The sequence below is a fragment of the Xyrauchen texanus genome, chromosome 19, assembly GCF_025860055.1.
Source record: "Xyrauchen texanus isolate HMW12.3.18 chromosome 19, RBS_HiC_50CHRs, whole genome shotgun sequence".
Classification (NCBI taxonomy): Eukaryota; Metazoa; Chordata; class Actinopteri; order Cypriniformes; family Catostomidae; genus Xyrauchen; species Xyrauchen texanus.
The window spans coordinates 38920316-38947725 of NC_068294.1; the positions used below are offsets into that span (position 1 = coordinate 38920316).

Consider the following 27410-nt stretch of genomic DNA (forward strand, 5'->3'; position numbering starts at 1 on the left):
TGGATGTATGGGTGGATGATCTTGAACATGGATGGGTGAATGATTATACGGATGGATGGATAGATGATGATGATATGGATGGATGAAGATATATATGGATGGATGAAGATTATATGGATGGATGAATTGTGATGATGATGATATGGATGATAGATAGGTAGATGAATGGATGGATGGATGATGTTGAGAATGGATAGATGGATGGATAATGATAAAGATTATGAGATGGGTGGATGATGATGATTATATAGATGAATGGTGATGATGATATGGATGGATGAATGGTGAAGATGATGATGATATGGATGATAGATAGGTAGATGGATGGATGGATGATGATGATGGAATGAATGGATGAATGATGATGAGAATGGATGTTGATGATGATGATATGGATGGATCAATGATGATAAGGATGATGGATGGATGGATGGATGATGATTATGATATGAATGGATGAATGATGATGATGAGAATGGATGGATGGATGTTGATAATATGGATGGATCAATGATGATAAGGATGATGGATGGATGGATGGATGATGAGGATTTATAGATGATTATGATGAGTATGGATGGATGAATGTTGATGGTGGGGATGATGATATGGATGATAGATAGGTAGATGGATGATGATGATATGGATGATGATGATTATGGATGGATAATGATGATTATATGGATGGATGGATGGATGGATGATGAGGAGGAGGATGGGTGGATGAATGAGGATGACAATATGGATGGAAGAATGATGATGATGAGTATGGATGGATGGATGATGATATGGAGGATGACTGGATGATCTTTCCAGACAGCAGTGTCAGTTCATGTGATTTTATTGTTTTAAGTTAGACTAGGGTATTCCACTATCATATTATACATATTGCATAGTATCAGTGTTGACATTTTTTAAAAACTTTGATGGTTTGAAAGGAAACAGGAAGCTTAGCACAGTGTTTAAACCCTCTTACAATACAGACTGTCATTCTCCAATACAAACCTATTATCAAGGTCATGTTGCCCAGATTGTGTAAAACTGAATTATGCAAGCTTAAACACGATTATCATTCGCACCTTCCAAAAATAGTTCTCACTTACAATCTCACAGCAGCTGAGAAGAACTTCTGGCCTCGCAAAGAGCCATTTTTAAACAGTTTAGTATAGTGGCTGATAAGATTATTTATTGTGCAATTGCAGTGCTTTTCTTGAAAACACTGTGAAAGATACTTAAGTTTTGACGTCATTCACTACTATATGATTTCATTTCTGAAAGTTGTACATTCTGATATTCTGTTTTCACTTGTCTGTTAATTTACAGTACAACTATCACAGATTTACATAAATGTGATATCACATGGATGTTTTCTATTATTGCCCAGTAAATAATTATATAGGTATATTAATGCATGATAATTTGGTATTAATGTAAAATCTCAGTATAATTTAAACAGTAACATTTTAAAAACATTTATTTAAGTTAGAGACCGTTTTACTTTGCCTTAGAATATTATTGTATAATTGACAAGTAAACTGTATATGTGACAGGCATGAACTCAGGCCTCAAAAATCAATAAGGCAAAAGCAGAGCTTCCAAAGGCTGGTAGGCCGAAACGTTGGTCAATAATTATGCTTGAATTTTGAATTGTGCCATTATATTCTCTCTTTTATATATTTTAAGTCTTAAGGGGGGTGGTTGTTGGTGTAGAATCTAAACTAAATTGTGCCCAAGACAAAAAAATTACCAGATCTGCAATTGAGAGTGCGGTGGCAAATAGGGTGGCCAAGCTTCAGTCCATGGTGGCCTCGGCCACCCCCTAGCTCCGCCACTGTCTGTAGGTACTCATCACTGCTGACTGGGAGCACCCCACAAGCCTTGCCGTTTCAGAAATGCTCTGACCCAGTTGTATGGCCATAACAATTTGGCCCTTGTCAAAGTTGCTCAGGTCTTTACTGCGGCCTATTTTTCCTGCATTTAACACGTTGACCACGAGAACTGATTGTTTGCTTAGCAGCTAATCTACCAAGACCTTGGCATGTGGCCTTGTTAGGAGATAAGCAACTATATTCTCTGCACCTGTGATTGGACATAACGTTTTGCCTCATGTGTGGAAACAAAACACATTTTTACATGTTAACATTAGGTGCATGCACTATGAACTAACATGTACTAAAGATGACCAATTGTATTTTTATTAACTAACATGTTCAAAGTTTAAGGAATGCTTTAAAACATATGTTCATTGTTAGTTCATAATATCAAATGGATTAACTAATGTTAACAAATGGAACTTTGTGTAAAGTGTTACCAGATTTATGTTATCGTGACATTATTTTCAGGAAATCAGTTAATTCCATCCAAATGTTTCTGGATTATGAGCCTTGTGTTTTTTACTCTTTATACAATTTAGTTATTACTGTAAAACAACATTTCATTCACATTTTATTTCAATGAGTATATATATTAAAGGCAGTACAACAAATACTACCATGATTCATTATTTTATAAATTAAATAGTGTTAGATGTTGGAATAATGGGATGCATTTTTATTTTTGAGAATTTGGTGGGAAATTCACCTAAAGATGAAGTATGTAACTTTCTGTGGTTAAGGCTCTAGGTTACTGACTAAAAGGTTGCGGGTTCAAGCCCCAGCACCGCCAAGATACCCCTGTTGGGCCTTGACCCTATCTGCTCCAGGGGCGCTGTTTCATGGCTGACCCTGCCCTCTGACCCCAGCTTAGTTGGGATATGCGAAAACAACTGCATTTCATTGGCTTTGTACCTGTACTCTGCACAATGACAATAAAGTTGAACCTTCATATGCAAAGACAACTTTAAGCAAGCCATAGGTTATTTTTCTCGAAAATTGCAAACACCATTTCTGTAGCACTAAGAAAATTGCTCCGTTCTGAGCAAACCTGCATAGACGTATGCCCGCACAATGTAACACAACCAATGCCATGAGTTGAGGGCGGGACTCTCTTTGTTTGCCCAATGGCAGATGAGGGGCATATCCAGAAAGCAGTTTTAAAAACAATGCTTATTTTTCCAATTACACACTTCAGCTTTAATATTATCTTAGTGTTCCTTAAAATAAGCTCAATGTTCTTTTAGCACAATATATTTTATTTTCTTGACAGGTTTCGAGAAATTCACATTAATGTAAAATAAAAAAACATTATACAACCAAATTTTTCTTTAAGGTGGCAGTTGACATGAAGCCACACTCACAAAACATCACAAAATCACAGCAACTCACACAGAGAAAAACACAACTCGTTCATTAAATCAGTTTATTTTAGTTTGTGAGTAACATGATGGATTATTCCCCAAACTGTCCCCACCCCCCCCACCCCAAATGATCTCAATTTCACAACTGCAATGATACCAATAAATCAATAAATCTTTTTTCCATCCTTCTATCCATCCAACTATTGCCTACATCTGTGTAATAATGGTAATCCAAAAGAAAGAAAATAAGAGAAAAAGAAACTAACAGCCCAAAAACACAGGTGTACAGGAAAGACATTTAAGGTTGCACATTAGAGAAAGCAAAGTGAGGCCTTAAAGGTATAATCCAAAAATGATGTTCCAAACCAAAGACTTCCTTCTGCTGTTACACTAAAGACGATTTTAGGCAGAATGAAAGCATGTCACCATTCATTTGAAACGATACGACAGTACATGACAACAGTTTAATTTATTGAACTACCCCTTTAACAGTACAGCAGAGCAGCATATATTTTGTATGTTGTGTTTGATTTTAAGTTAATCTTAGTTAACTTTAAAAGTGCCAACTCTTCATAAGTCTTGGGACAGAGCTCACGTCATGGCATCTCATCTGACTACCTTGATGAAATATAAACAGACGAGGCCAGTTTGTCATATTGAGAGTGGAAACAAGTAACTCAGGAAACTAGCAATACTACATATGCTACTTTAGATCAGGGCAACCATATCATCATCATCCATCTACCTATCTGACATCCATATCGTCATCATCACCATTCATCCATACTGTATCATCATCAATCCATCCAACCATCTTTCTTATATCATTGGGGTCAGTTATATAGGGGCAGAGTTAGTATGAATTGGTACATGAAATTACAGATTGCTTTACACCCCTCGACTTTGCTTTCCACATGTCGAGCGACAGTCTGAAAAGGGTCTTTATATATTGGAATTGTGAAACTCTCACTGTTGGTTATATGTCTGAATGTAATTGGAAAGAGGAAGCTGCTGCAAATATTGGAAAGATAGGATATGACATCACAAAATATGTGATTAACAGACAAATCAGGCCCGAAATATGCACCAACGAAAAGACATTGAACCTTATTGTAATGCTGAGTCAATGAAGGCAATGATGTCATCATCCTGCCAAGCTTTCTCTAATAGCCAACCATGCCAAAGTGTCATGTTTTTGTCCCATTATGAAACCGTTATTGGGCTGAACAGGTTAGAATCTACATCAGTTCAAGAGCAGAAAACATGTTTGTACAGATTTAGTATAAAGTCCATTGGAATAGCAAAAAACAAACAAACAAAAAAAAAAAAAGACAAAACTCGGTACATTCACAGAAAAAAAAAAATATTAGCAAATCTTGAGTCCTACAATAAGGCAGCACACTAGAACCTACAAATCTATCTGGCATTCTCCCTGGATGCTCTAACGAGCATTTGCACCATATCTTGTTGTATTAAAGGGACAGTTGACACAAAAATGGGTCATAATTGACTCACCCTTATGTTGTTCCAAAGCCATATGACTTCCTTTCTTCCATGGAACACAAAAGGAAATATTAAGCAAAATGTAAGTACTGACATCATTAGTCCACTTGTTTAATTGTTTGAAAAAGTGCAGCGTCAGCATTCTTCAAAATGTCTCATTTTGTGTTCCACAGAGAAAATCAGTCATATATGTTTGGAATGACACATGGATGAGTAAATTATAATTTTTGTGTGAACTACCCCTTTAAATGTTATGGTTGAACCTCATGGAATGGAGGCAAAGATGACATAAAACTTTAAATCTTGGTGTACATCAAGTGACATGTGGCCAGTTTTAGAGTTTAAAAAATTAATATCTAAAACAAAATCACCTTTCTTCCATACAATAGTTTCTTTCTATAGCTTCTCTTGTAATTCTATAACGTGTTCCCTACAAAACCCAGGCAAATAAAGCTGTTAGCCTGAAATCCTTACAATACCTAGTGTGCCATAATGTTGCCACGGTTTAGGCTGTAGGAACACTGTCTGAAATCATTTGCGACAGCTTAAAAGGAAGATATATAAGAGATGCACAGTCAAGGAATGGTAACAGAGATTTCTGTTTAGTTACGGAGAAAGTTTCTATGCTATTCAATCATCATCATCACCATGGTAACCATCAACATCCTCAGCCCTGTTTGAGGAGGCGTTCGTGTCGCTGTTGGTCATGTGGTGGACTGTTTTACTCTGTCGTCACAGAAGTGAAGATTGAGCAGAAGAACAGGGGAGGAAGGGAACGCGGGTGCAAGGGTTGGAAAGGTATGGGAGGATAGGGATGTTGGGCTATGGTCGAGGTGAGGAACTGCACTTGAAACTAATTTAGGAAGTCATTCAGTCCTTTCTAGTTTTCCTGTTTCTGGGAGACCTTCTCAGAATGTCCTCATCTGATTTCTACACAGGAGAGAATAAGGAGAAATATTGAGAAACATGCAAACTATGCTTGAAAAACACTCAAGAGCTTTTGGTCTTTTCAGCAAAGTAGTGATGTCCGATTCACAAGTGAATCATTTTATTAAGAATTAAAGCCTTGCTTGTAATTATTTAAACCAATCTGCCAAGTGTTCGTAAATCACTGAAAAAAAGGATGTTGTTTGGGAGTAAAAGTTTGGGTAAAAATGATTATTATTATTTATTTGTATTTGTATAAATTGTTCATTAATCAGGCACAAATATAATCAAAGGTCTCAATTACAGTGACACGATCCATCTAGAAGTATAATTATTGATTTCTGTGTCTTAACATCAATTGGGTAAATGTGTAGAAATAAGATATTCATGCAAAGATGTCTTGAGATGTTTTTATTTGTATTCATTTTCTTTTTTTGCATCTTGTTTTCCCTTTACATTTGGATTGTCAGATTGTTTTCTATTCATGTTAAGTCTGGAACAAATACATTTACATTAAAGCCAAAATTTACATTTAGTAATTTGGCAGACGCTTTTATCCAAAAGTGACTTCAAAAGGATAAATGGAACAAACAAAAAAAATAAAGCAAAACAATTACACTGAACAAGCAAAATGAACATGTAAAAGGCCACACAGGGACTTCTAGAAGCACTTCTGCGTGACTCAAAACAACTCACTGAAATAAGTCAGACGTCCCAAATCCACATCAAAGTGTCTCTCTTAAATAACTAATTAACATATTTTATTTGCACATTTCTCAAACGTGTATCATTGTGAAACTTAATCGAATAAACAGCAAAATCGGATTATAAACAGAACATCTTACAAAGATTATAATGGTATAAAAATCTCTACCTCATTAGATTTATCGTTGTGCTCCGTCTCTGCAGCCTCCTCTCCATCTCCTGTAGAATCCTCTTCTTCACTCTTCATTCCATCTGAGAGAAAATTACAAAGACTGTAAGAAAACACGTCAACGTTCTCCAAAAACAAAACTTCAGTTTATCCAAAGAGGATGAGATAACACACCAAAAGCCACATTTTAACCAAAGGAAAAGTCTGAGCTTTGATGCGATAAGTCACATTTGACCATATAAGAAAGTATTATAAACTACATCAGCATAGAAATACGATTCAGACCTGGTTCTTCATTTTTGGCTTCCTCTCCCTCAGGCTTCTCCTCCTCCTCCTCCTCCTCAGGCTTCTCCTCCTCTTCCTCTTCTTCAGCTTCATCCTTCACGTCTGGTTGAGGAGCATCGGTCTTCTTGTACTCAGCTGCAGTAGCTGTGGATGCGGAGCTCTTCTGTAAAGAACAGAAAGACATTTAAAATGAAATATGAAAAATAAATTTAATTAAACTATGTGCTAAACATCTTTTTTCCACCTTTGTTTTCAATGGAAGAATGTCAAGTGGGTCTAGTGTGACATGAAAGTGATTAAATAATGACAGAATTACTACTTTCGGTCAAACTATGCCTTAAAATACAGAAAAATCCTCTTACTTTTCCAGTGCAACAGAAGACAATGATGAGCACCAGAGGTAGAGCCACAGTCAGGACGTAGACGATCCAGAGCCATGGTCTCTCTTCAGCAGCTGTGATCATCTGATTTACCAGACCGGGCTGTGAACAAACAAACCCTTTTAGTAATTCACATGCTTAGTAATGCTAATGTCAACAAGAGCCAACAGTGGACAAACTGCAAATTGAAAAGCTTTATGTTGGAAATATTCAGACATTATATTTAGCATTCAATTACCTTTTTGGTCTTTTTGCCACTTTTATTGATAGCATAAAATATTTAGCCGCCAAAAGGACATTTTCATAAATATAATTTACAGAAAGACAGTCCTGACAGTCACTCTGTCACAGCAACATGGTTGCAGTCTGAAGAACAAAGCCATCATGGCTGATTACGCAAACCACAATCAAAGTATGAAGCCACACATAAAAATGCACAAGCTTCTGTTAGGCCCTGTAGTCAGAGAACAGAGCTGGCCCTCGAGTTGAACATGGGGAGGCATGCATGGAATCCATCTTTGGAAAGAAGGCATTTGCACAGTAGGAATTCTCATGAAGGCCAACCAAAATACAGCTAATCCCACAGTACATGGAACTCGGCAGTCACCCCCACTGTGATAGAACCAGAGACACTCCCTCACTACAAACCCCAACAAATCGACTTCCTTGGATTTTCTTATCTGGCTCTGTAGTGCTGGATAAATCTTATAATTACATAGTAAAAAGGAATATTCTAGGTTCAATATAACTTTAGCCCCTTTAACAGCATTTGTGGCATAATGCTGATTACCACAAAAAGAATTGGCTCATCTCTCATGCAGAAACCATGGTTACAGTAAGGCAATTACAATGGAAGTGAATGGGGCCAGCCCATAAATGTAAAAAACACCGTTTCAAAAGTACAGCCACATGATTTTAGTGAGATAAAATTGCTTACCAACCATATCTGTGTAAAGTTCAATCCCGTAGGACTGGGTATCGATACAGATTTCCTGATTTGATTCAATTTAGACTCACACCACAAGCTATTGTTGATGCTTTGATTCATTTAAAGTCAGATTATTGTACTGTACCTCATCCATTTTCTGGAGTTGTGCCCACACCACCTCTTCAATATTCCTCAATCCATCTCTTATAAACAGTGTAACAAATAAAAAGTCAAAATTGCAAATACTTATTTATGAATTGACCTGAAATTATTTTGTACATTTTACACTATCTGGGCATTCTGTATATCCATTTTTTGATAGCTGTATGTGCAGAGTCTCTAAAGTGTGTTTTGATGACTGAAGAAGTGCATAATCCGGGTACTCATTGCAGACTTCTGTGGTGATGTGGGCGTGGCCGAGCGACATCAGTGGAGAGCGAGACAAGAGGAATAACCTTTGGGAAATTCTCTAACAGCTGTTCTGTGTTGCAGTGAGAGCTGGAGAGGGATAAAATGGGCAATCGAGAGAGAGAGAGAGAGAGAGAGAGCGCTGCAAGCAGCAGTGTGGATGTGTGCATTTATTTGTGTGTTATGCTGAAAAGCCAACCTGTGTTAAAAATAAAGACTTCTGTTGACTGTTCACCTGGCCCTTGATTCCTACAAAGAGAGCTTGTGACTTGTCAACGTTACGTAGCATTTTCAGAACTACTTGCACTACAAAATGACATAGAATAGAGCAGAAGTGTGCTGTTTGGGACACACCTTAAATCCTTTTATTACAGAGCTCTCTAATTGATCCGGATTGGCCAATCATGGCTTTTTGCATGAAAAACTATAATTGACCGTTGTCCCAGGCAACTGATCCCCCACAACTTGCTAGTTTCAGGTCTCTTGTATTCTCTGCATACTCACATCAGTTCAATTTATTCACACATGTATCATATCAGTAGTCGAGTAATATTCTGGGGTTGTAAAAAGTGTGTGTGTTGGGGAGACAATGCCACTGCACAGCTCAACGCCCTGTGCAGGAACAGTGTTTTTTTGCCGTGCCATGTGCAAAACCCTCGAAGTAAGTGGAAACAGATTTTCAGAGCATTTCTGCTTTAAAATCACCATGTGTGCTCACACGTGTCAAAGATTAGTGCTTTCCCACACCACATCTATATGCAAGTGATGTGATTAGTGCAATAATTATGACATGTGCTGCAGTTAAAACAATAAAAAGAAAAAAAGGAGTATAATTACTCACTTGTCATGTTAGTCTCGTGTGTAGCAAGAATTCTAACTATCAGAATAAAGTTTGGTCCACATTAGTGGTTGATGGGTTTTTAATGGCCCACTTAGGCAGGAAGAGATACTCTGATCGACAAGTGACCAACCACAGTGCATTGAAATCAGAAATAACTCTCGAGAAAAGAGTAATACAAGTATGTGCTAATAAGTGCATTAAACAAAACTCTTGAATATTTTTCAAGGTTTCGATGCCAAGAACCTTGGAAGCATTGCCAAATCCAACGACTTGTTCTTCCTCATAAGCACTCCGAAACAGTGTAAGGATGGGCAAGGAGATGGCGGGAACTGGCTGAACAGTCAACATAAAGGTTTAAATGATAAAAATGAACTTAAAAACAACAAAAACTAACGCAGACACACGTGTGTCTATCTTGAACTGGCACCTCCGGCTCCTCTTTATCTTGCTCTCCCACGGATCAGCTGATTCAGCGCCGGCCACGCCCTCCTTGTTACAAACTCAGTAATACAACTTTGTTTTATGGCAGACTTTAAGCTTGCAATTTGTTGCCATTGTCATCTGATTGTAAAAGCACACGATTGAAGTAAAGCAGCAGGAGAAAGAGATAAATAAAGATGTTTGATACCTCAGCAGCTCCCTCAGCTGATTTCTTCAGACCCCAACCATCCATAGCCCACCGATCGGCCACGTTACGATCAGAGGTGATGAAGAAGTTGTCAAAGAAGATATCGGAGGACATTGACCAGAGCTCCAGACCCACGGCGCTGAACGCAGTCATACGGAAGGGGTGGAGGTCTTCAAAGAAGTCTGGGTTAGAAATCTTCCTGGGCTTCCACACACCCTGAAAATACAACACACTTTGACATCTCTAGTATTGAGCACAACAATGTTTATTTACAGTAAACTATGCCATATTTGGCATCAACTATGACATGAGTTATTGGTTCTTGCGCGTCTCGTCATTGATGTAAAACCTACCATGACACATACTGACTGAAAATATTTGAATGGTAAGATTTTTTGTCTTGTTCCAACACTGTATGATTACCTTTATTCTGTGGAACTTAAAAGATGATGAGAGAATTTTCATTATGGGGTCTGAGGCTGTCGAGCTCGAAAAATAAATAAATAAAATTAGCTGTAGCAGAGGGAAAGATTATAAACTATATGTATAGACTACTTTGATACTTGTATAGTGCTTTTATTGTCATTTTTGGAGCTTGACCAGGCCCAAGACAAATTCATTTTCATCATATGGAAAAAAGTAGCATGGACATACTGCTAAATATCTCCTTTTGTGTTCCAAGGAAGAAAGAAAGCCATATGGGTTGGAACAATGTGAGAGTAAATGATGACAAAATTCATTATTTAAGTTAAATCTCCCTTTAACGCAAGAGATGACGCCAAATGAGCAGCATGACAAGTTACCTGATAATTGGGGTTGTCAATCATTGGTGACTTCCACTTGCCCTTGTAGTTAGGGTTGTCAATCATTGGTCTCTGCCATGTGCCACAGCCAGGGGTGGTCTCACAGGCGGGGTTTGGGACCTGAGGAGCCTCCCACTCGCCATCCATATCCTCATCCCTGAGAGGACAACCAATGAATGAATCAATTAATTAAAACATATAAAGATACCGAGAGTGCAGATAGATGGTTGTGAGAAGAGAAAACAGTGAAGCGTGCACACACACCACTTATTTTTAACCTGCTCTCTTGGTCAGGACTATAATTAAGAAATTTAACCTAGAACATCACCCCAGGAGTCTCGTTTTCTTTATTAAAATAGATTGGACCATTGGTTAATATTAGTTTTCCCCACTAACATGGTCTTGATTGCATCAGCAGAAAAGATTGTTTCAGAGGTAGAGAAAGTCATTGCATTTGATCATAGATTATAAAAACTCCCAGTTCATTGGAATTGTGCACAATAAGACAAAAAAACGTTATTAACAAATTCATTACCAGTCCTCGGGTTTGATGGCTTCAGGGTCACTGATGTATTCTGGCTCATCGTCCAACCAGCCATCAGGTTTCACTGCATCTTCATCAGGAATCTTAGCAGGAGCATCTTCATCCCTGAAGAAGAGTTACAAACACACCAAATAATGAGGAAGAGAGCTGATGGTATAAATGGAAACTGACATTAACAGTTTAATCTCACAAAATCTGCCTCAATATATCAGAAAGACATGCTCTGCCTCACCAGTCCTCAGGTTTGACTGCGTCTGGGTCCTGGATCTTGGGTCTTTCGTCCCAGTCATCAGGCTTGTGGTCATCAGGATCTTCAATCTCGGCAGGTGGGTTGACAGGGGGAGTCACGTCATTCAACAGATTACCACTGTTCACCACAGTCTGATCGACCAGGATCTCAAAACTGTTGTCAGGGTTCAGCACTACAAGAACACATTTGTGCATGTTAATAGTGGGTAAGAAAGATCCTTTATTACTCCCATAAAAGGTTATTATTGTTTTGTTTTTTTAAATTTTCTACATTAGTTTTATGGCCATGGGGAAAAACTGTCTATTAATAAAAAATTATAAATTTGTAGTTTTTTCAGCAGTTTACAACGACAGATGAGCAACACACACACACACACTCTTCGCTATGCGCTATAACGACACACACACACACACACACACACACACACACACACACACACACAAACAAGTTGCGTAATGTTCACTTATTAATTGGTGTACAGGTGCGGCAGTGTCCGTCAACAGATGTGGGCAGGGCCTGCACAAAGTGACGTCACTCACTTGTTCTGAGACAGTGCTTGTGATTAATGGGTATTAAAAAAAAGGACTGGGTGGATTTGTCCCCTTTAAACTAGCCTATCCCTTTAAGTTGCAATAACCACAAGACTTAATATTTTAGGTGCTCACTTCTCATGGCTGTTTTTTGCTTAAGAGGTCAAAGTTAAATGTAAAAACATATTTGAGGGTCAGTATTGTGTTCACAAATCAATGGTTCACATACAAATTATTTCTGGCACTTTTTTTATTAAGCCTGAAGTATGTACATTTTCTGTTAAACTGCTCTCTCCTATCTCAGCTTAATATGCAATATTTTCTTGAACTGGCCCCTATAAATACAATAATTTTTAATTGCATATTTTTAAACAATTCACAACTGTTTTTTTATCAAACTACACAATGATGACGCAAAGACATTATAGATATTACAGTTTTATCTTCTGTTAATGTATGATCGTCTGTAAAGCTGCTTTGAAACGATGTGCATTGTGCAAGGTGCTATACAAATAAATGACTTGATTTGAAAACTGTAAACACTGTTTCTCTGAGGCGCTATGAAAACTTCTGTTTTAAGAGACCCGTATCAAGAGATAATAACATTGCAGTGAGTTGGGGGCGGGACTAACAGGTTCTTTGACCAACTGCATATGGTGAGCGTATTCAGAAAGCGGCTTATTTTTGCAATTCTGTATGGTGGATTACATTCATTAAGCATACACTACAATCCTACATCAGACACACATGCTACATTTTTTTTTACTGACTAACACAAGAACTTAACCTGAACTTAACAAGTTAACAAACCAACATGTAGCATGGTAATGCAATGGACCTCTGGATATGTACTTTGGCAGTCCCATGTTATTCTTAAAAGTACCTTGGTATATGGCGATAGTCATATTTCAGATCTAGCAAAGTACCATGGTACAACAACCCATTATCATCCCCGTACCATGGTATTACCACTGCATTTCAATCCTAGAACAAGCCAGGTTCACTTAAAACACTTCAAGGTGCACTGAGTAATTCTAATCCAATACACTGTCCAATTCTGCAAATATCTCCTCACAGTCTGCTAGCTGTCCGTTCTGTGGGGCTGGAAAAAAATATCTAGCATTTATACACAGCCCTGGCTCTGTAAATGGGACAAAAACAAAGTGGATCAGACCGATACATTCAACACAACTCCAGCCAATCAGCAACAGAGGGTGGTTCTTGTGCGTGAATAGGACGGGGGCAGAGCGAGAGGGAAATTCATTAGAAGAGCGATTGCAAATCTGGCAGATGAGAACTTTCTGAACTCCAAGGAGGACAAATGGCTGAGAAACAGACCACGAGAAAAAGGTCAGACGAATATATAAAAAAAAAAAGGATAAATGATTTTGAGGGTTAGGCGCCGCGTCAACATCGGCGAGGCTTTTCAGCGGTGGAGAGATCTCGGAGAGGTAAAAGGCTTGTAGACGGATGCAGAAGTTGCTTTTTTTCTTCTCGAGAGGTAGATAACATACATTTTGCGGTTACACAGAAGCCATATATGCTGTTGTTGTGATGTTAGATTTAATAGCAGGAGAGTTTCGAGTGTCTGGAGCTGGTGTGCGTAAGCGTAGCACTACATAGCTAATGATATTTACATTACTCGTGTTGTTCGCTCTAATCGTCTAATGGTATTTGTCCGCACAATGTTTGCAAAGGGTTTTATAGCCAATAAGATTTAAAAACACGTTTGGTAGCACCCTCTTCGGTCACCGTGGTTTTGTATGTTACTGTAAAATAAAACTAAACTACTAACTCTCACTAGTTATAGTTGCAGTGTTTTGTATGCTGTTTTAGGGTTTTCTTGTCTGTTTGGGGGGGGGAGGGGGGCTTCCAAAGGAGCACTGAAGGGAGGGGTGTGTTTGTTTTGGCAGCTGAGTTCGAATATCAACAGCGTTTCTCAGGAATAGCTGAGTGCACTTTTCACTGACAGGGTTTATTCACCTTTATCGAGTTTATAATAAATTGTCTGGCAGCAGGAAATAATGTGTTGTTACCTAGTGTGTAGAGGTGGGTTTTCTTGTCGGTGTAGTACGTGCGGAGGTCTGCGTCTGGCTTCTTGGCGTGTTTTTCCTCATACTCTCCAGTTTTAGGGTTCTTGTGTCTGAAGATGAAGTGTAGTTTGTAATCCTCACCACACTTATCAGGCCCAAACATGATGCTGTACGGAGTCTTATCCACAAATTGTTCCTTTGAGGATGGAGAAAAAGGACATTTCTTCTTTACACTAATAGAGTTATATTAAGAGTAGATTCCAGATTTAATTTGACAGTTTAAATAAGGAACTTATATTTTATGCTGTTGTGCATCTTCATGTTGTTCCAAACCCGTATGGCTTTCTTTCTTTTGCGGAACGCATTAGGAGATGTTATGCAGTATGTTAGCCTCAGTCACCATTCACTGATTTGTTTAAAAAGAAAAAAAAAAGATGCAATTAAAAAGTGAATGGTCATTGAGACCAAGATGTTGCCTAACATCTCCTTTTTCTTCTATAGGGAACAGAAAAGCTTACAGGGTTGAAACAACATTAGAGAAAGTAAATGATGATAGAATTTTAATTTGTGGGTGGACTATCCCATTACCGATCAGTCTCCAGGAAACGATTGGAATTTTCAGTACAGGAAACAGGAAATCCTTTTATGTAAATTCTCAACAGTGTGTATGATAAACCAGCACAATGAAAAAGTGTGTAATCTTACCAAGTCAAGGTCATGGGTTTGTGACAGCAGTTTAACATAGGCTCCGCCACAGTCGATACCGGTCTGAAAGTTCACCTCATACCTGCGGAAACATGACGGATGTCACACCACAGTTAAATACAGAGATTTGTACTATTATTTGACATCTTTAGGTAGCAATCATTTGAGAATGTGCTTTCATTTTTGTTTTTACAGTTTTACAGACAAAGAGCATAAATGCAAAGGTCACACTTCAGGCAATGTCAATATGCAAGACTGGCTTACTGAACAAAAACCCAGCCTAAGAGTGGTTTGCTCTTCTTGGTTGGTTTAAAGGGATAGTTCACTCAAAAATGAAAATTCTACCATAATTTACACCCTCATGCCAATTTACATTTTTGGGTGAACTATTCCTTTTAAGTTGGTCTCATGTGGTTTAGCTGACAAATGCCCAAAAACATCTAAACAGACCAGCCTGACCAGCTTGGACAGACTAGGAGACCCACTAAACACCTTATGCTGGTTTAAGACTATTTTATCAACAGGGCACAGTCAAATAACTGATTTACAGCAATGTACTGCAATACATGGTGAGTCACAATATGTGGTGCATCACAGCTTGTGCATTATGGTAATGCTTGAACAAATGATCCCTAACAATTTACACCACTGTAGGAATGTGCATAATATTTGAAACCAACTATGATTTTTATTTCATCTAGACAGGCTCAAACAGAGAACAGCCATGTGTACTCACTGGATTATGAGGGGTTTGGTGTCAAAAGTAAACGGTCGCAGTAGGAGAGCAGAGATGGCGTGATGCTTGGCTTTGGATTTCAGCACCAGACCTTTATCACCTGGGAGTTTAGTGTCCTGCATCTCTTCCACCTCCCATTTACCTGAGGACAACATAGCAGTTACTCATCTGCCACAATAATGTAATGCATTTTAATTATCGGAATTATTATTATCAATAATATACATCATATTTATTTCATCTTTAAATATAAAATTACTCTCATTTGAGGGTCTTTTCTCAGCTAATATTTATGATTAATCGGCATATCATGTCATTCATTTTATAAAAAAATAAATAATAATTCTCCCCAATTTGGAATGCCCAATTCCCAAAGTGCTCCAAGCCTTAGTGGTGGCATTGTGACTCGTCTCGATCCGGGTGGTGGAGGACGAATCTCTGTTGCCTCCACGTCTGGGACGGCAAGCCACGCATCTTATCACTTCGCTTGAGCGCATTACCACGGGTGGAGGCTTCACACTATTCTATGCGGCATTGACGCAAAACTCACCACTCGCCCCACCGAGAGTGAGAACCACACATTATAGCGACCACGAGGAGGTTACCCCATGTAACTCTACCCTCCCTAGCAACCGGGCCAATTTTGTTGCTTGGGAGATCTAGCTGGAGACACTCAGCACAAACTGTATTAAAATGTTTAAAGATTTACAGTCTAATTAGTACAACTTAATGGCACCTTTTAAAAGTGCTTTACAAAAAAAAAAAAAACATGTATGTTACATACCTAGAATGAAAAGTAATACTTAATAATAGATTAAAGATGTGTAATTTCTCATTTATCTAGAGAAAACAAACTCACCATCATACTTTGCAATTTCCTCATCAATACTATCCTTCTTGGCCTGGGATAAAACCCACCTAGTGATGAAAACAAAAACAACATTTCAACAATCTAGGCAAAATCCTTATCTTCATAAATCCATAGCCCTTATCACAATTTCAAGACAAAATAAATCTTTTGAAAATATGCTGTTTGAGGATGGAAGACATCTTACCCTTGAAGTGTGCCTTTATCAAATGACTCAGCAAAGTAGTGCTCTCCCATTGGCTCTGGAGCTTTATACGTCACCTGGAATGAAGATGTTTTGGAAAACATTAAACCCATTCTTTCATTAAATCAATCTTTTTCAGAATAGCGAAAATGTTTAACCTGGATGTTTCAGCGGAGAACGTCAATTTCAGACTGTTCCTCACAGTAAGATATTGTAAGTCTTCAGAGAAATTGAAATGTCTAGAGTCTTATGGACTGCTTTTATGCAGTTTTTAGTCTTTTATGAAGCTTGAGCAACATGGTCACTATGAATTGTCGTCATGTGTATATATATATATAATAAAATAAAATAAAAAAAAAAGAGCAGTGTCGAGATTCTTAAAAAGGTTAAAGAGCCAATCAAAGATTATTGGCAAAAATGTCTGGTAATTCCACTATCGCTACAATAATATTTTTATTTCCCCAGTTACTGACAATAATATAATCAACCGCCGATATAATCCGAACCCATTTCACTTTCTATCTTCTATAGAACACAATGGGAGTCATTTAAAAGATGTTGTGTTTACGGATTAAAAGCAGATAATGGTCTTACAGTGGGTACAGGTGGGGCTGTGGGGGCTTTTTGTTCCTCTTCCTCAACATCTTCCTCCGGTATGTAATCTGTAGCATCCTCCATGTCCATATCATCAGGTTCCTCCTGTGCCTTCACATGACCCATGAGAGTGAGACACAGACTCAGAGAGAACAGCGCCACACATAACCGCATCTTCAGCTCCATAGTCTACAGACACAAGAACAAGCGAATTAAGGATGGATCAGGATGGTCAACAAGTTGTCTGCAAATGGACTAGTCGGTTTGTGAGGTTTACTAGTGAGTTTATTTAGACTTTTTTTGTTGATATTTAAGTGCCAGTGCTTAAAAGGGATGAATTTAAAGACTTAACTTTGAAAAGAGGTTTTAAGTGTGCTGACAAATCCTACTGACTAAAAATATTAAAACAAAAATTTTGAAAAAAAAAAAAAACCTACATAAACTTCGACTTCACTAATATATTGTCAGCAAGTCAAGACCCTCACAGAAAAGTACCTAATTCATAATTTTAAAAAATGCTGCCACTCAGAGCCACTAAAGCACCTCCTTTTCTCATATGCAAATGAGCTTTGCGAAGAAGTTATCCGCAAATAAAGACTTCATGCATTTTTTTTTTGCACAAGCTTTTGTTTTTTACGGAAACCACTACCAATAACACATTTCTAAACAAATACTGTCAGACTTCAAAATTGTTGAGCAATGTTATTATATTTTATACCCATTTCCCAATACAGATACTGGTTTTGGAATTGGGTCAGATACTATGCTTATGTTCTTGTTTGATTAAAGTTTTAATTTATTTAGAAACCATTTAGATACAAAATGTTTTAATTAACTTTTGATCTGGAATTCAGAAAAAATAAAACAAAAAACATGAATTGTTGGGCGAGCACTGAAAAGGAAGTACTCGTACTTGTTCTCAAAAGAAAATTGTATTGGGACAGCGCTTACATTTTACTTTGCATAGCTTTTTTGTTGTTTTTGTAAAGACTATGACATGATAGTGTTGTGCAAAATAAGAATTAAAAGTTTAGTTTTGACAATTTATTTGTTGAATATTTGTCTACAACCAGCCTTATTAAATCAGACTTTTTTAAAGCAGATGTAACTTTTTCCAGAGTTAAAAATACTTTCTGCTATCCCAGCTTAATATGCAGAGAAAAATAGAAGCCATTCATAGGTTATTTGTAAACAGCGTCTCTGTGGTGCTATACAATATTTGTTATGAGAGACTCACTTTGGCCCACCCCAACAATGATACTCAACCAATAGAGTGATTTAGGGGAGGGACTATCCAACTGTTTGACCAGCAGCAGACAAGGGCCGTATTCAGAAAGCCGTTATGAAAACATCATTTATTTTTGCAATTACATTCAGTGGCGCTAATATTTCAGAAATTACATCAAATTTAAGTCTGACTAGATGTTCAGACAATGGACACTTTTCACATTTCCGGGTTTGGAATGCGTAAGTAAACTATTACGGGGTATGCTTCTATAGCTGTGAATGGGAGACCACAGTAGATATTATTTTTGCTTTCCCATTTGCACCCGCAGAAAAGGCACTAACTTCACAGTCACACTCTCAGCAGCTGTATTAGAAACTCAATTGTAGCACTTTTTAAAAAAACATTATGCCAGGGAAATAATAAAAAGAAGTGTTATAAATGTACACTTAAGTGCAATAAAGTTTGCTAGATTTACGCTGCTAAAGAAGGCTGAAACGCATCATCACAACCTGTGTGTCTATGGTTACTTTTACCACTCGTCTTGAACGAATTAATGTCTGAACAAACAAACAAACAAAAGTTTCTGGAAAAACATATGACATTTTAACATCCATTCAACCAGTGTAAAAGTTCAACATGGTATGTGTTGGCATCTGCCCTAGACAGTGTGGTCATACCAGACTGAACAAATTAAACAGTTGTTTGTGTAAAGGGTCAATGAATGTTTGTCCTTATGAGCAACAGTAGGGAACAAAGTAGACTAAAAACACAAGATATCACTTCCAGGGCATATCTAAATCCAACACACTTGCAACCCAAAACAAGCCAGCAGCCTCATAATGTACTGTTAACAGTGGCGTGTAGTTGTCGGGATGTGTATACACATGTTGCCATCTCAGGGTCTCCTTAACTCCTGTCGCCATGGCGATGGTAAAGAGGCAGAGTTCTGAAGCAACAGCCCCTTTTCTTTACTAAGATTTACCCCAATGAGATAACACACACAACCTGTGTGCACACTAGGGCTGGGCGATAGGACAATGTAATCGCATAGACGATGTCTTACAAAGATCCCCATGCCGATTGTGAACAGACGATGATCGACAATATCGGGAAATGTCAATGGATCTGGGATGTCACCAAATATATTAAACAGTGGCCAGGGTGCGAAACTAGAACCCGCAAAATGTGACTGCTGAATCCAGTTCGCAAGCTATGTATTTCATGCATGAGAAATTTAGCTCTAGGGCTGGGCGATATGGCCAAAATTGTTATGATAATCTTTTTCATATTGTTCGATATTGATCACGATATACATTTACACATTGCACTTTCTTTTTTATTTCAAAGTTGACGGAACACGGCCACAGCAGTGGGGTCTGCGGGATCTTTTACCAATTTTACCGTCTTTTACCATTTATCAATTGAAAATGAATATTAAAAGATCATCTGTTTGTTCTGAAGCATAGTGACAGCAGTCCAGTATTTGTTGGAATATTTTTATTTCTTTAGATTCAGATACCCAAGTATGGGGCATAGAAGCCCTTGTGACTGTGGAATGATGCTGAATGTGGGTTCAGGGGTGTCCCGAGAGAAAATTTAGAAAACGTTAAAAACATTTGTATATTTTCATTAAAGTGAGAGACTAGTCTACCAACTAGTAATTTTAGTCTTTCCTTATCCATTCCAGACATCTAATTCATTTTCACAAAATTAGAACAGAAATCGATTTGTTTATTCGATTTGTTTATTATTAAAGGCTCGTAACATTCTGATTAATAAAGAAACATTTAGAAGGGAAAAACGTTATGTCTAAAAGGTGCTTTGAAACCACATTAACTCATGACGTAACCTAATTGTTAACAAAGCAGCTATCGTTAGCAAGTCCATCTAGTCTGACCCTACGTTACAACTGGCGCGTTGTGAGTGAAGCTGAGAGCGTTTTCAATTAATTCCTATGAAAGCTGAGTGTCATGCTCGCAAAGGTGGATCATAGGATTGGCAGCGGTGTGGAGCAAGCTCTTTCCTAGCGCTGCGAGCGTCTTTGAGTGGATTTTGTCCGCCCTAGTGGAAACGCAGCCTGAGAAAGCCAAACTGCTTGCGTTTTAGCGCTGGCAAATGGAGCCGATGGAGAAGGTAAATGTTTGGATTTGGGGGAGGTGGTTATATAAGATTTGTTGATCATACTGTTATTTTATAGCTTTTTTCATTTTAAAGTGCAATTTGAATTTAGAAATGTCATTTGTTTTTTGGGTTTCAATAAATATATATATATATATTTTTTTTAAAGCAAAATCAATAAAGCAAAAAAAAAATTCACCAACCCTTGGCACGGGGACTAACAATATAATTGGATTTTTTTTTTTTTTTACGGCTATTATCGTTAAAATATTTTGCATATCGCCCAGCCCTAAGGCACACAGACGTATTATAACGTCCAAATACACACATTCCACCCCTTTAAATAATCTGCACTACACAAGGAAAACATTTTTTTGATTTTCCTGCAACGGATTAACCACAGTTTAAATTTTTTGCAGGGACAGAAGCTAAGAAAAATACTGTTATGGCCAATATTAACTCAATTTCAATACCAAAAACCCTTGCTTTGCTTTCTGAAGCCCTTGCTCTTGCTCTCTCCAGAGCGAGTATATGACTACTCTCATTTGCTTCACGAGCAGGGCATTAGAGCACTGTTACACCATTCCTGAGGGGTTTGCAGAGACCCAAAAAATCCTAAACATGCCCAACATCCGTGTTTAAAAACGCATACATATATACTCAAGTGTACCCCACAGACGAAGATCTTAAAACACTAAGGATTAGCACGATTGGACCAGAGGTGCCAACAGTGTCTTATAGCAACACATTGCCATGGCAGCCAAACACAACAAAAATGAATCACATTTCAAAACTTTCACTGAGCTATATGTAAACAATAATAAAACCCCTCTTACACACCAAACCATCCCTAGATAGCACACATAGGCTACATCTCCGAGATGTCGGTTTAAAACAGTTTCATCTGCTAAACATCTTTAAAAGACCTGATTTATAAACATTCATATGGAATGAACAGAGTAAATATTGCATTAAATACTATGTATTTTTATACATCTCACTTCATTATTAAATAGTATTATGTAAATATCATCATATTAGTTGTATGGCACTCTCTTCAATAGATATCTGTATATCAGCTCTTGAAAACCAGTTTCGGTTGACCACTAGATTTTTTTTATAAACATCATGGCAAAATAATAGCGATATTTCGCCGGTGTGCTGGTAATCTATCAGCAGAAACATGTTAGTAATACAAAGGTCATTGAGTTCAGACCAATTTAAGCTAAGAGTTCCATTAGTATTTACTCCAAGACCCCATTTACACTTGGCATTAGGGTGCATTTCAGGTCATCCAATCACAAGTGGTCAGCACTAAATACAGGTCTAAACGGGGTCTAAAACATTTTGGGATAGGATCACAAAATCAACATATGGAGGTAGTCACAAATGCATGCGACATCATTGCATTTGAATCGGTCCTTAATGTGTCCCGTATAGCAGTGATAGCGTTTAAGTTCAAGATCCTGGAGTTGAGGATCCCTGGGGATATGCAAGGGATTTGTAAGTACAAGTGTGCATAGACAGTATTATAATGGGATGGGGTTTTCAGGATATACCAATCCTGACCCATCTGTTGCTCCAATGAACTAATAGTCACCCTAATGCCACTGATCATCTGTGGGGGTAAAGTGATTACACATAACACACCGATACCAGTCCTCCATATTCAGCACTACATGGCTAATCTGCATTGAACATTAGCATAAGATTAAAACTAAACATGCAAAAAAATTCTCACAATGCCAACAATGGTAAAATAGAGGCCATTTTGGTAATGGGAGTAATTCCATATCTAAAATTAAAAAAAAACTTGGGAGGAAAATGACACCTCTCATGGGTAAAATCAATAGTGTGATAGTGACACAGATTGTTGTGCCCTGCCAGACAGACTGAATGGCGTTTAGAAAGCTGGCAAGCTCTCACCTTGCAGCTGGCATATCAATATTGACAACACTATTTTTACATCATGACCCATGTGCTTCAAGAACGATAAGTAATCTTTCTAACAAACAGACCAGATGCTAGAAAAGAGTTCTTTCTAAAAGCACGCACAGTAGAGACCGCAACATTCTGGTTCCGGAAGTAAAAATCCCATTCATTTTCCCATAGGGGAATTAATTTTAAATGATTACATATAAACCTTAAAAGACAAACCTACAGTGAGCTCAAAGCATGTTAATTAACGGTATATGCTCCTGTTGATAGCATCAGCCCACGTTTACTTTATTTTTTTAAAACTGGAGGTAAAAACTATACTATCAATGTTAATGAGGGGGAAAGGACTACCAAATCGCAGCAAAAGAGACCAGCAGCTAACGGCAACTTCAATGAAGCACTGCGAATGATGCAATCGAGTGGGTTCCCAACGATCACTATGACCCAAAAAAGTCAGTAGATTAAGAAATTGACACAAATTTGCACTTCTGTTAATCTGACAAAATGTGGATAATCTCAAAATGGACAAATACTGGCCAATTAAAAAGTTGGTTCACCTGAAAATGTATATTTTGCCATCATTACTTACCCTAATTTTGTTCTAGACCCGTGTGACTTTCTCCCACGGAACACAAAATGAAATGTTAAGCAGAATGTTAGGAAATGAAACATATTTTGTGTATCACAGAAGTCAGTCATACATGTTTGAAACAAATCAAATGTAATTTCTTTTTTAAATTTTCATCTTTTTAGTTTTTTGGATGAACTAACCCTTTTAAAAGGTGACATGTTTTTGATGTTAAAATATTTCCGTTGAAGGATCATTAGAAGGTATAGCATATGTCATGAGGGCTAGAAGTGCTAGTATGCACACATCAGATTCAGACCAGAAGGTTTGGACTGGACTAACTTCATCCTGCCCCCTTAAAAACAAACAACTGCAACAGACAGAGAAGCATGGCATTGCTAACAGACAGCAAGCTGCTCTAAATTCAGTTTGGAGAGAGATCTGCTGTGCTGATTAAATACAGCTGATCCATTAGACCTGTCACAGCACATGTTGATGAAACCCACAGCCACAGACTCATCCACCTTTATCAATACATCGGATTAGCCAGTGTGGGTTTAATACAAAACAGTCCTTCCTGAGAGCCATAAAAGGACAATTACAATGGGTGGGTAAAAATACAGATTTTCCAATGCATCATGATCTTCATTTAAACTATATAGACTCTTAAATCCAAAGATCGATCCTTTATTCTATGCGTAGCTCTCGACTACAATGAGAGCAAATCACTCTTGTTTGAAACAAAATGTCATGCTATGCAACTAAAAATATTTGGCAACTGGTTGGTAAATGTTCAGATTTCATTCACCAGTAGTTGTGTAGTATAGTGGTGGAGCATTCAGCAGTGAGATCCTTTCACTGGATGTTGAGAGTAAAAGTTGTTATAAAAGTTGAGAGTAAGAGTTACGTGTGTCCAAAGCAGTGGCATAGCCAGGGGTGGCCATGGACCGAAGCCTGGTCATCCCACTCGCAATTGCTGTTTTAGTTTATTTTTTGGGTCCATTTTTGGCACAATTTAGTTCTTTAGAGGTGAAATCATCTCTGTACAAACTTAACATGTGCCACACCAAGGTCACCACACCTCTCCGCCCCCCCCACCACCCCCCCACAAAGTTTGCCGATATAAAAATGCTGCCCGAACATTTCTGTGCCACCACAGACTGATCACTTGCCCCTGCCTGGCCACCCCTTTGAAAAACTCCTGGCTCCGCCCCTGTTCCAAAGACGAGATCCAAGCAACCCATTTCTGTTCTCAATTCAGTTGTTAATCAAAAACGACAAAACAAACATTTAATTCTAATCTCACATAGCAAGGATGCGGAGTCTTTGAGTCCTCTCTCATTAAAATGCGTTCATTTACAGAGCTGCGTTTTTCTAAAACAATACAAGTAAAATGTATATTTCCTTCATGTACCTAGATAAAAGTTCCCCTGTATAATTAACAGCATTAGTTGGGGGAGAATTTAGATGACTTGCAAGCAAAAAGGACATTATAACCGAAATATACCCATGTGAATTGACATTGAATCTTAAAGGGGTCATGACATGGGTTTTTTTATTGTATTATTATGTTCCCTTAGGTGCAATTATAGTATTAATATATTTTTTTTTAAGAAAAACTTTTAAAATCTAGTGATTTATGACCTTTTCCCACCCTGTTTCTCATCCTCTGATTCAAACAGTCTGTTTTGGGGGCGTTTTCCATTTAAGACTTCAGTGTTAACGCCCACTGTTATGATTGGCTAACGTCAGTGCCTATGTATCAATTATTGACGCTCCCAGCCAGAACAATATGCAAGTAAACTAAGTAAAAACACTGTGATTATTCATAATGAATGAAATTGCGCTTTAAAAAGTAGTTTAAAGTTTAAAATAGATTACTTACAGTTTGCGTCGTCGTTGTTCCCAGAATAGTCGGCACGGACTTATCTTTGAGCAACAGTTTTCTGGCAAAGCCAACATCATATTGAGATTTGTTCTCAAAACAGTCATCCTTAAAATGACTGGGACGTCCGCAAAAAATAAACTGCATCCATTTTTCCCTGACGTCTGGATCTTTCGGCAGCTTATTCAGAGGTTTTGTTTGACCACAGCCAGGAACAGCACATCTGTGTGGCATCGTAATTTTCCTGTGCACAAGTAGTCTCTGTCAGAGCTCGCTGTCCAACGACTGAACACTTGTGAGGCGCACGGCGATACGAAATGAGCGTAGTTGTCTTGCGCTGGAGGCGGTCATATGCAAACGCTGTTACGTCACTTCTAACCGACACGTCACTTCAAACCATGAATCCAGAACGAGCTGTATTTTGAGCTTGATTAAATAAATGATTCGTTTAGAATGGGGAGGACGTCTTAAAATATTAAACTTGCAGGACGTTTTAATGATACAAAGACCTCTTATATACCAAAAGATCAAGGCAAATTTGGTTTCTCATGTCATGACCCCTTTAATCAAAAGCTTGTGAATTGGAATCGAAAATCGGTATCAATACCCAGCCCTAATGATTACTTCATTTTATTACACTGGTCTCAGGAATACAGGATTCAAATTGGCAAACTGCAAATTTCTGCAGTCAAATATGTCTGTATAATGCCTGCTGAACATTATAACAGACCATTGTCCCAGGCAACCTACATAGCTATGCTAGTTTAAATGTCACTTGTCTACACTCTCATTCTTCTCACATATTACAATAATTTCAACAATATTTGGCAAGTACCAACATAATAAATGAGATAAAGTCAGCTGATTATTAATAAACCTATAAGTATGGGCTTATTTTGTGATCATAACTGGCTGATGGTACATCATTCCTTACATTTTTGTTATACAACAATCCAAACTGCTAGTTTAATGATTGCTCAAGACAGGTAGTCATTATGACAGACTATATGGTGTGGTTAAGCTACATGCGGAGGTCCCAGCATGGCCCAACTGGGGGTTAGTGCAATGAAGCAATGAATGAACACACTTTAAGAACACATGGCTAAGCCTCTTTACACTCGAATGCCACAGATCTAGAGTTGAGACAATGGGGGAAGGTAATATTTTACCAGCAAACCACAAAGTGCGGTAGTGAATTGTGACAAGACGCCACTTAGCAGAATACAGACCATAAAAGTGAACAGATAAAAGAGTGTTGATAATTTGCATGACCTAGTATGGTAAGATCATATGGATTTGGAACATGAGGGTAAGTAAATTACAGAATTTTCATTTGTGGGTGAACTGTCCCTTTAAGAATATTCAAAATACACATTTGGGTCAGAACAATTTTCTTGCTACAATTATTTGCATGACCTTTAATACGTGGAGAGGAGGAGTCTTATCCAACATGAACCAATATTTTTCTGGTCTTATGTTATACACAAATGTTATTTATGTTACTGGACCACGAAAATGCCAGAGTATCTCTCACGTGACCTCTAGCTCTCCTCTTTTAACGGGCGGAAGTGACTCTTAACTGGTTCAACTGACATGTGCTATTCTAGTTCAGCCGGTTTGGTTTTTCCGCGTATCCCACCACACACATTTAACGCTATTCTAGAAACATCCATTTATGAACTCATACTGAAAGCAAAAAGACAAAACCGAGTGATATTTGTTCATTGCATATAAAACCGTCATCAGAACCGGAGACCTAAGATTAAAGTATGAAGATCAATGCAAATAAGCCTTACCACAACAACAATATAATGTATATAATTATATTTATAACACCTGCCAATTCATGCATGATGCATTTAGAGGACAATTTCTAACTACGTATGCAACAGTACACACTTATACACTTACATTCTTAATGCAAAGGTTAATTAAAATTCATATATGCATAAATAATTCCTAAAAAGCATCCCAAGATGATCTTAAACGAAACAAAAATCAATCCAGTCACAAATCTGTGAGCATTACCCACCCCTAAAATGAGAGAAGACCACAGTAACTACATTTACTATTCAATAAACAGCGTTTAGATTCCACCTAATATGCACATAAATCAAATGATCAATAACATTAAATGAGTTTGTTGGCTTTGATTATATGCCATTTCATTGACAACTGTGTCAGTTAGCTTAGCACAATCCTTAGCTGGCCTTTATATCCACACACAATTTCAGAGATGTACATTAATAAACTCAAGATAAACCATATTTTCCCGCTAAGCTTAAAATAACACTTCTGTTACATACATTCTGCTTGCACTAAAATGCAGTAGCGGAGCAAGAATGGCTCAGATTTGCTGGTTTCGTGTACTCACCCCCGCGTACTGATGCAGCACTCTGCCTGCGACTTCAGCGCAT

At 37.9% G+C, this 27410-nt stretch overlaps 1 protein-coding gene across 2 annotated transcripts; it reads right to left on the reverse strand.

Moving 5' to 3' along the window:
• Positions 1-3109: 3109 nt before the first annotated feature.
• Positions 3110-27410, reverse strand: LOC127659862 (calnexin-like). Of its 2 annotated transcripts, none has more exons than XM_052149820.1 (15): positions 27368-27410; positions 17257-17445; positions 16666-16739; positions 16470-16528; positions 15611-15752; positions 14875-14956; positions 14173-14365; positions 11589-11778; positions 11348-11461; positions 10813-10969; positions 10010-10225; positions 7187-7306; positions 6825-6987; positions 6540-6622; positions 3110-5668 (listed from the first exon to the last, which is right to left on the reverse strand). In XM_052149820.1, exons 2-15 carry the CDS (start codon positions 17440-17442, stop codon positions 5609-5611), a joined length of 1839 nt encoding a protein of 612 aa, XP_052005780.1. In that variant the 5' UTR covers positions 17443-17445; positions 27368-27410; the 3' UTR covers positions 3110-5608. The 2 variants fall into 2 exon arrangements, with proteins under 2 accessions (XP_052005780.1, XP_052005781.1); XM_052149821.1 differs by lacking the exon at positions 27368-27410 and adding an exon at positions 27300-27365.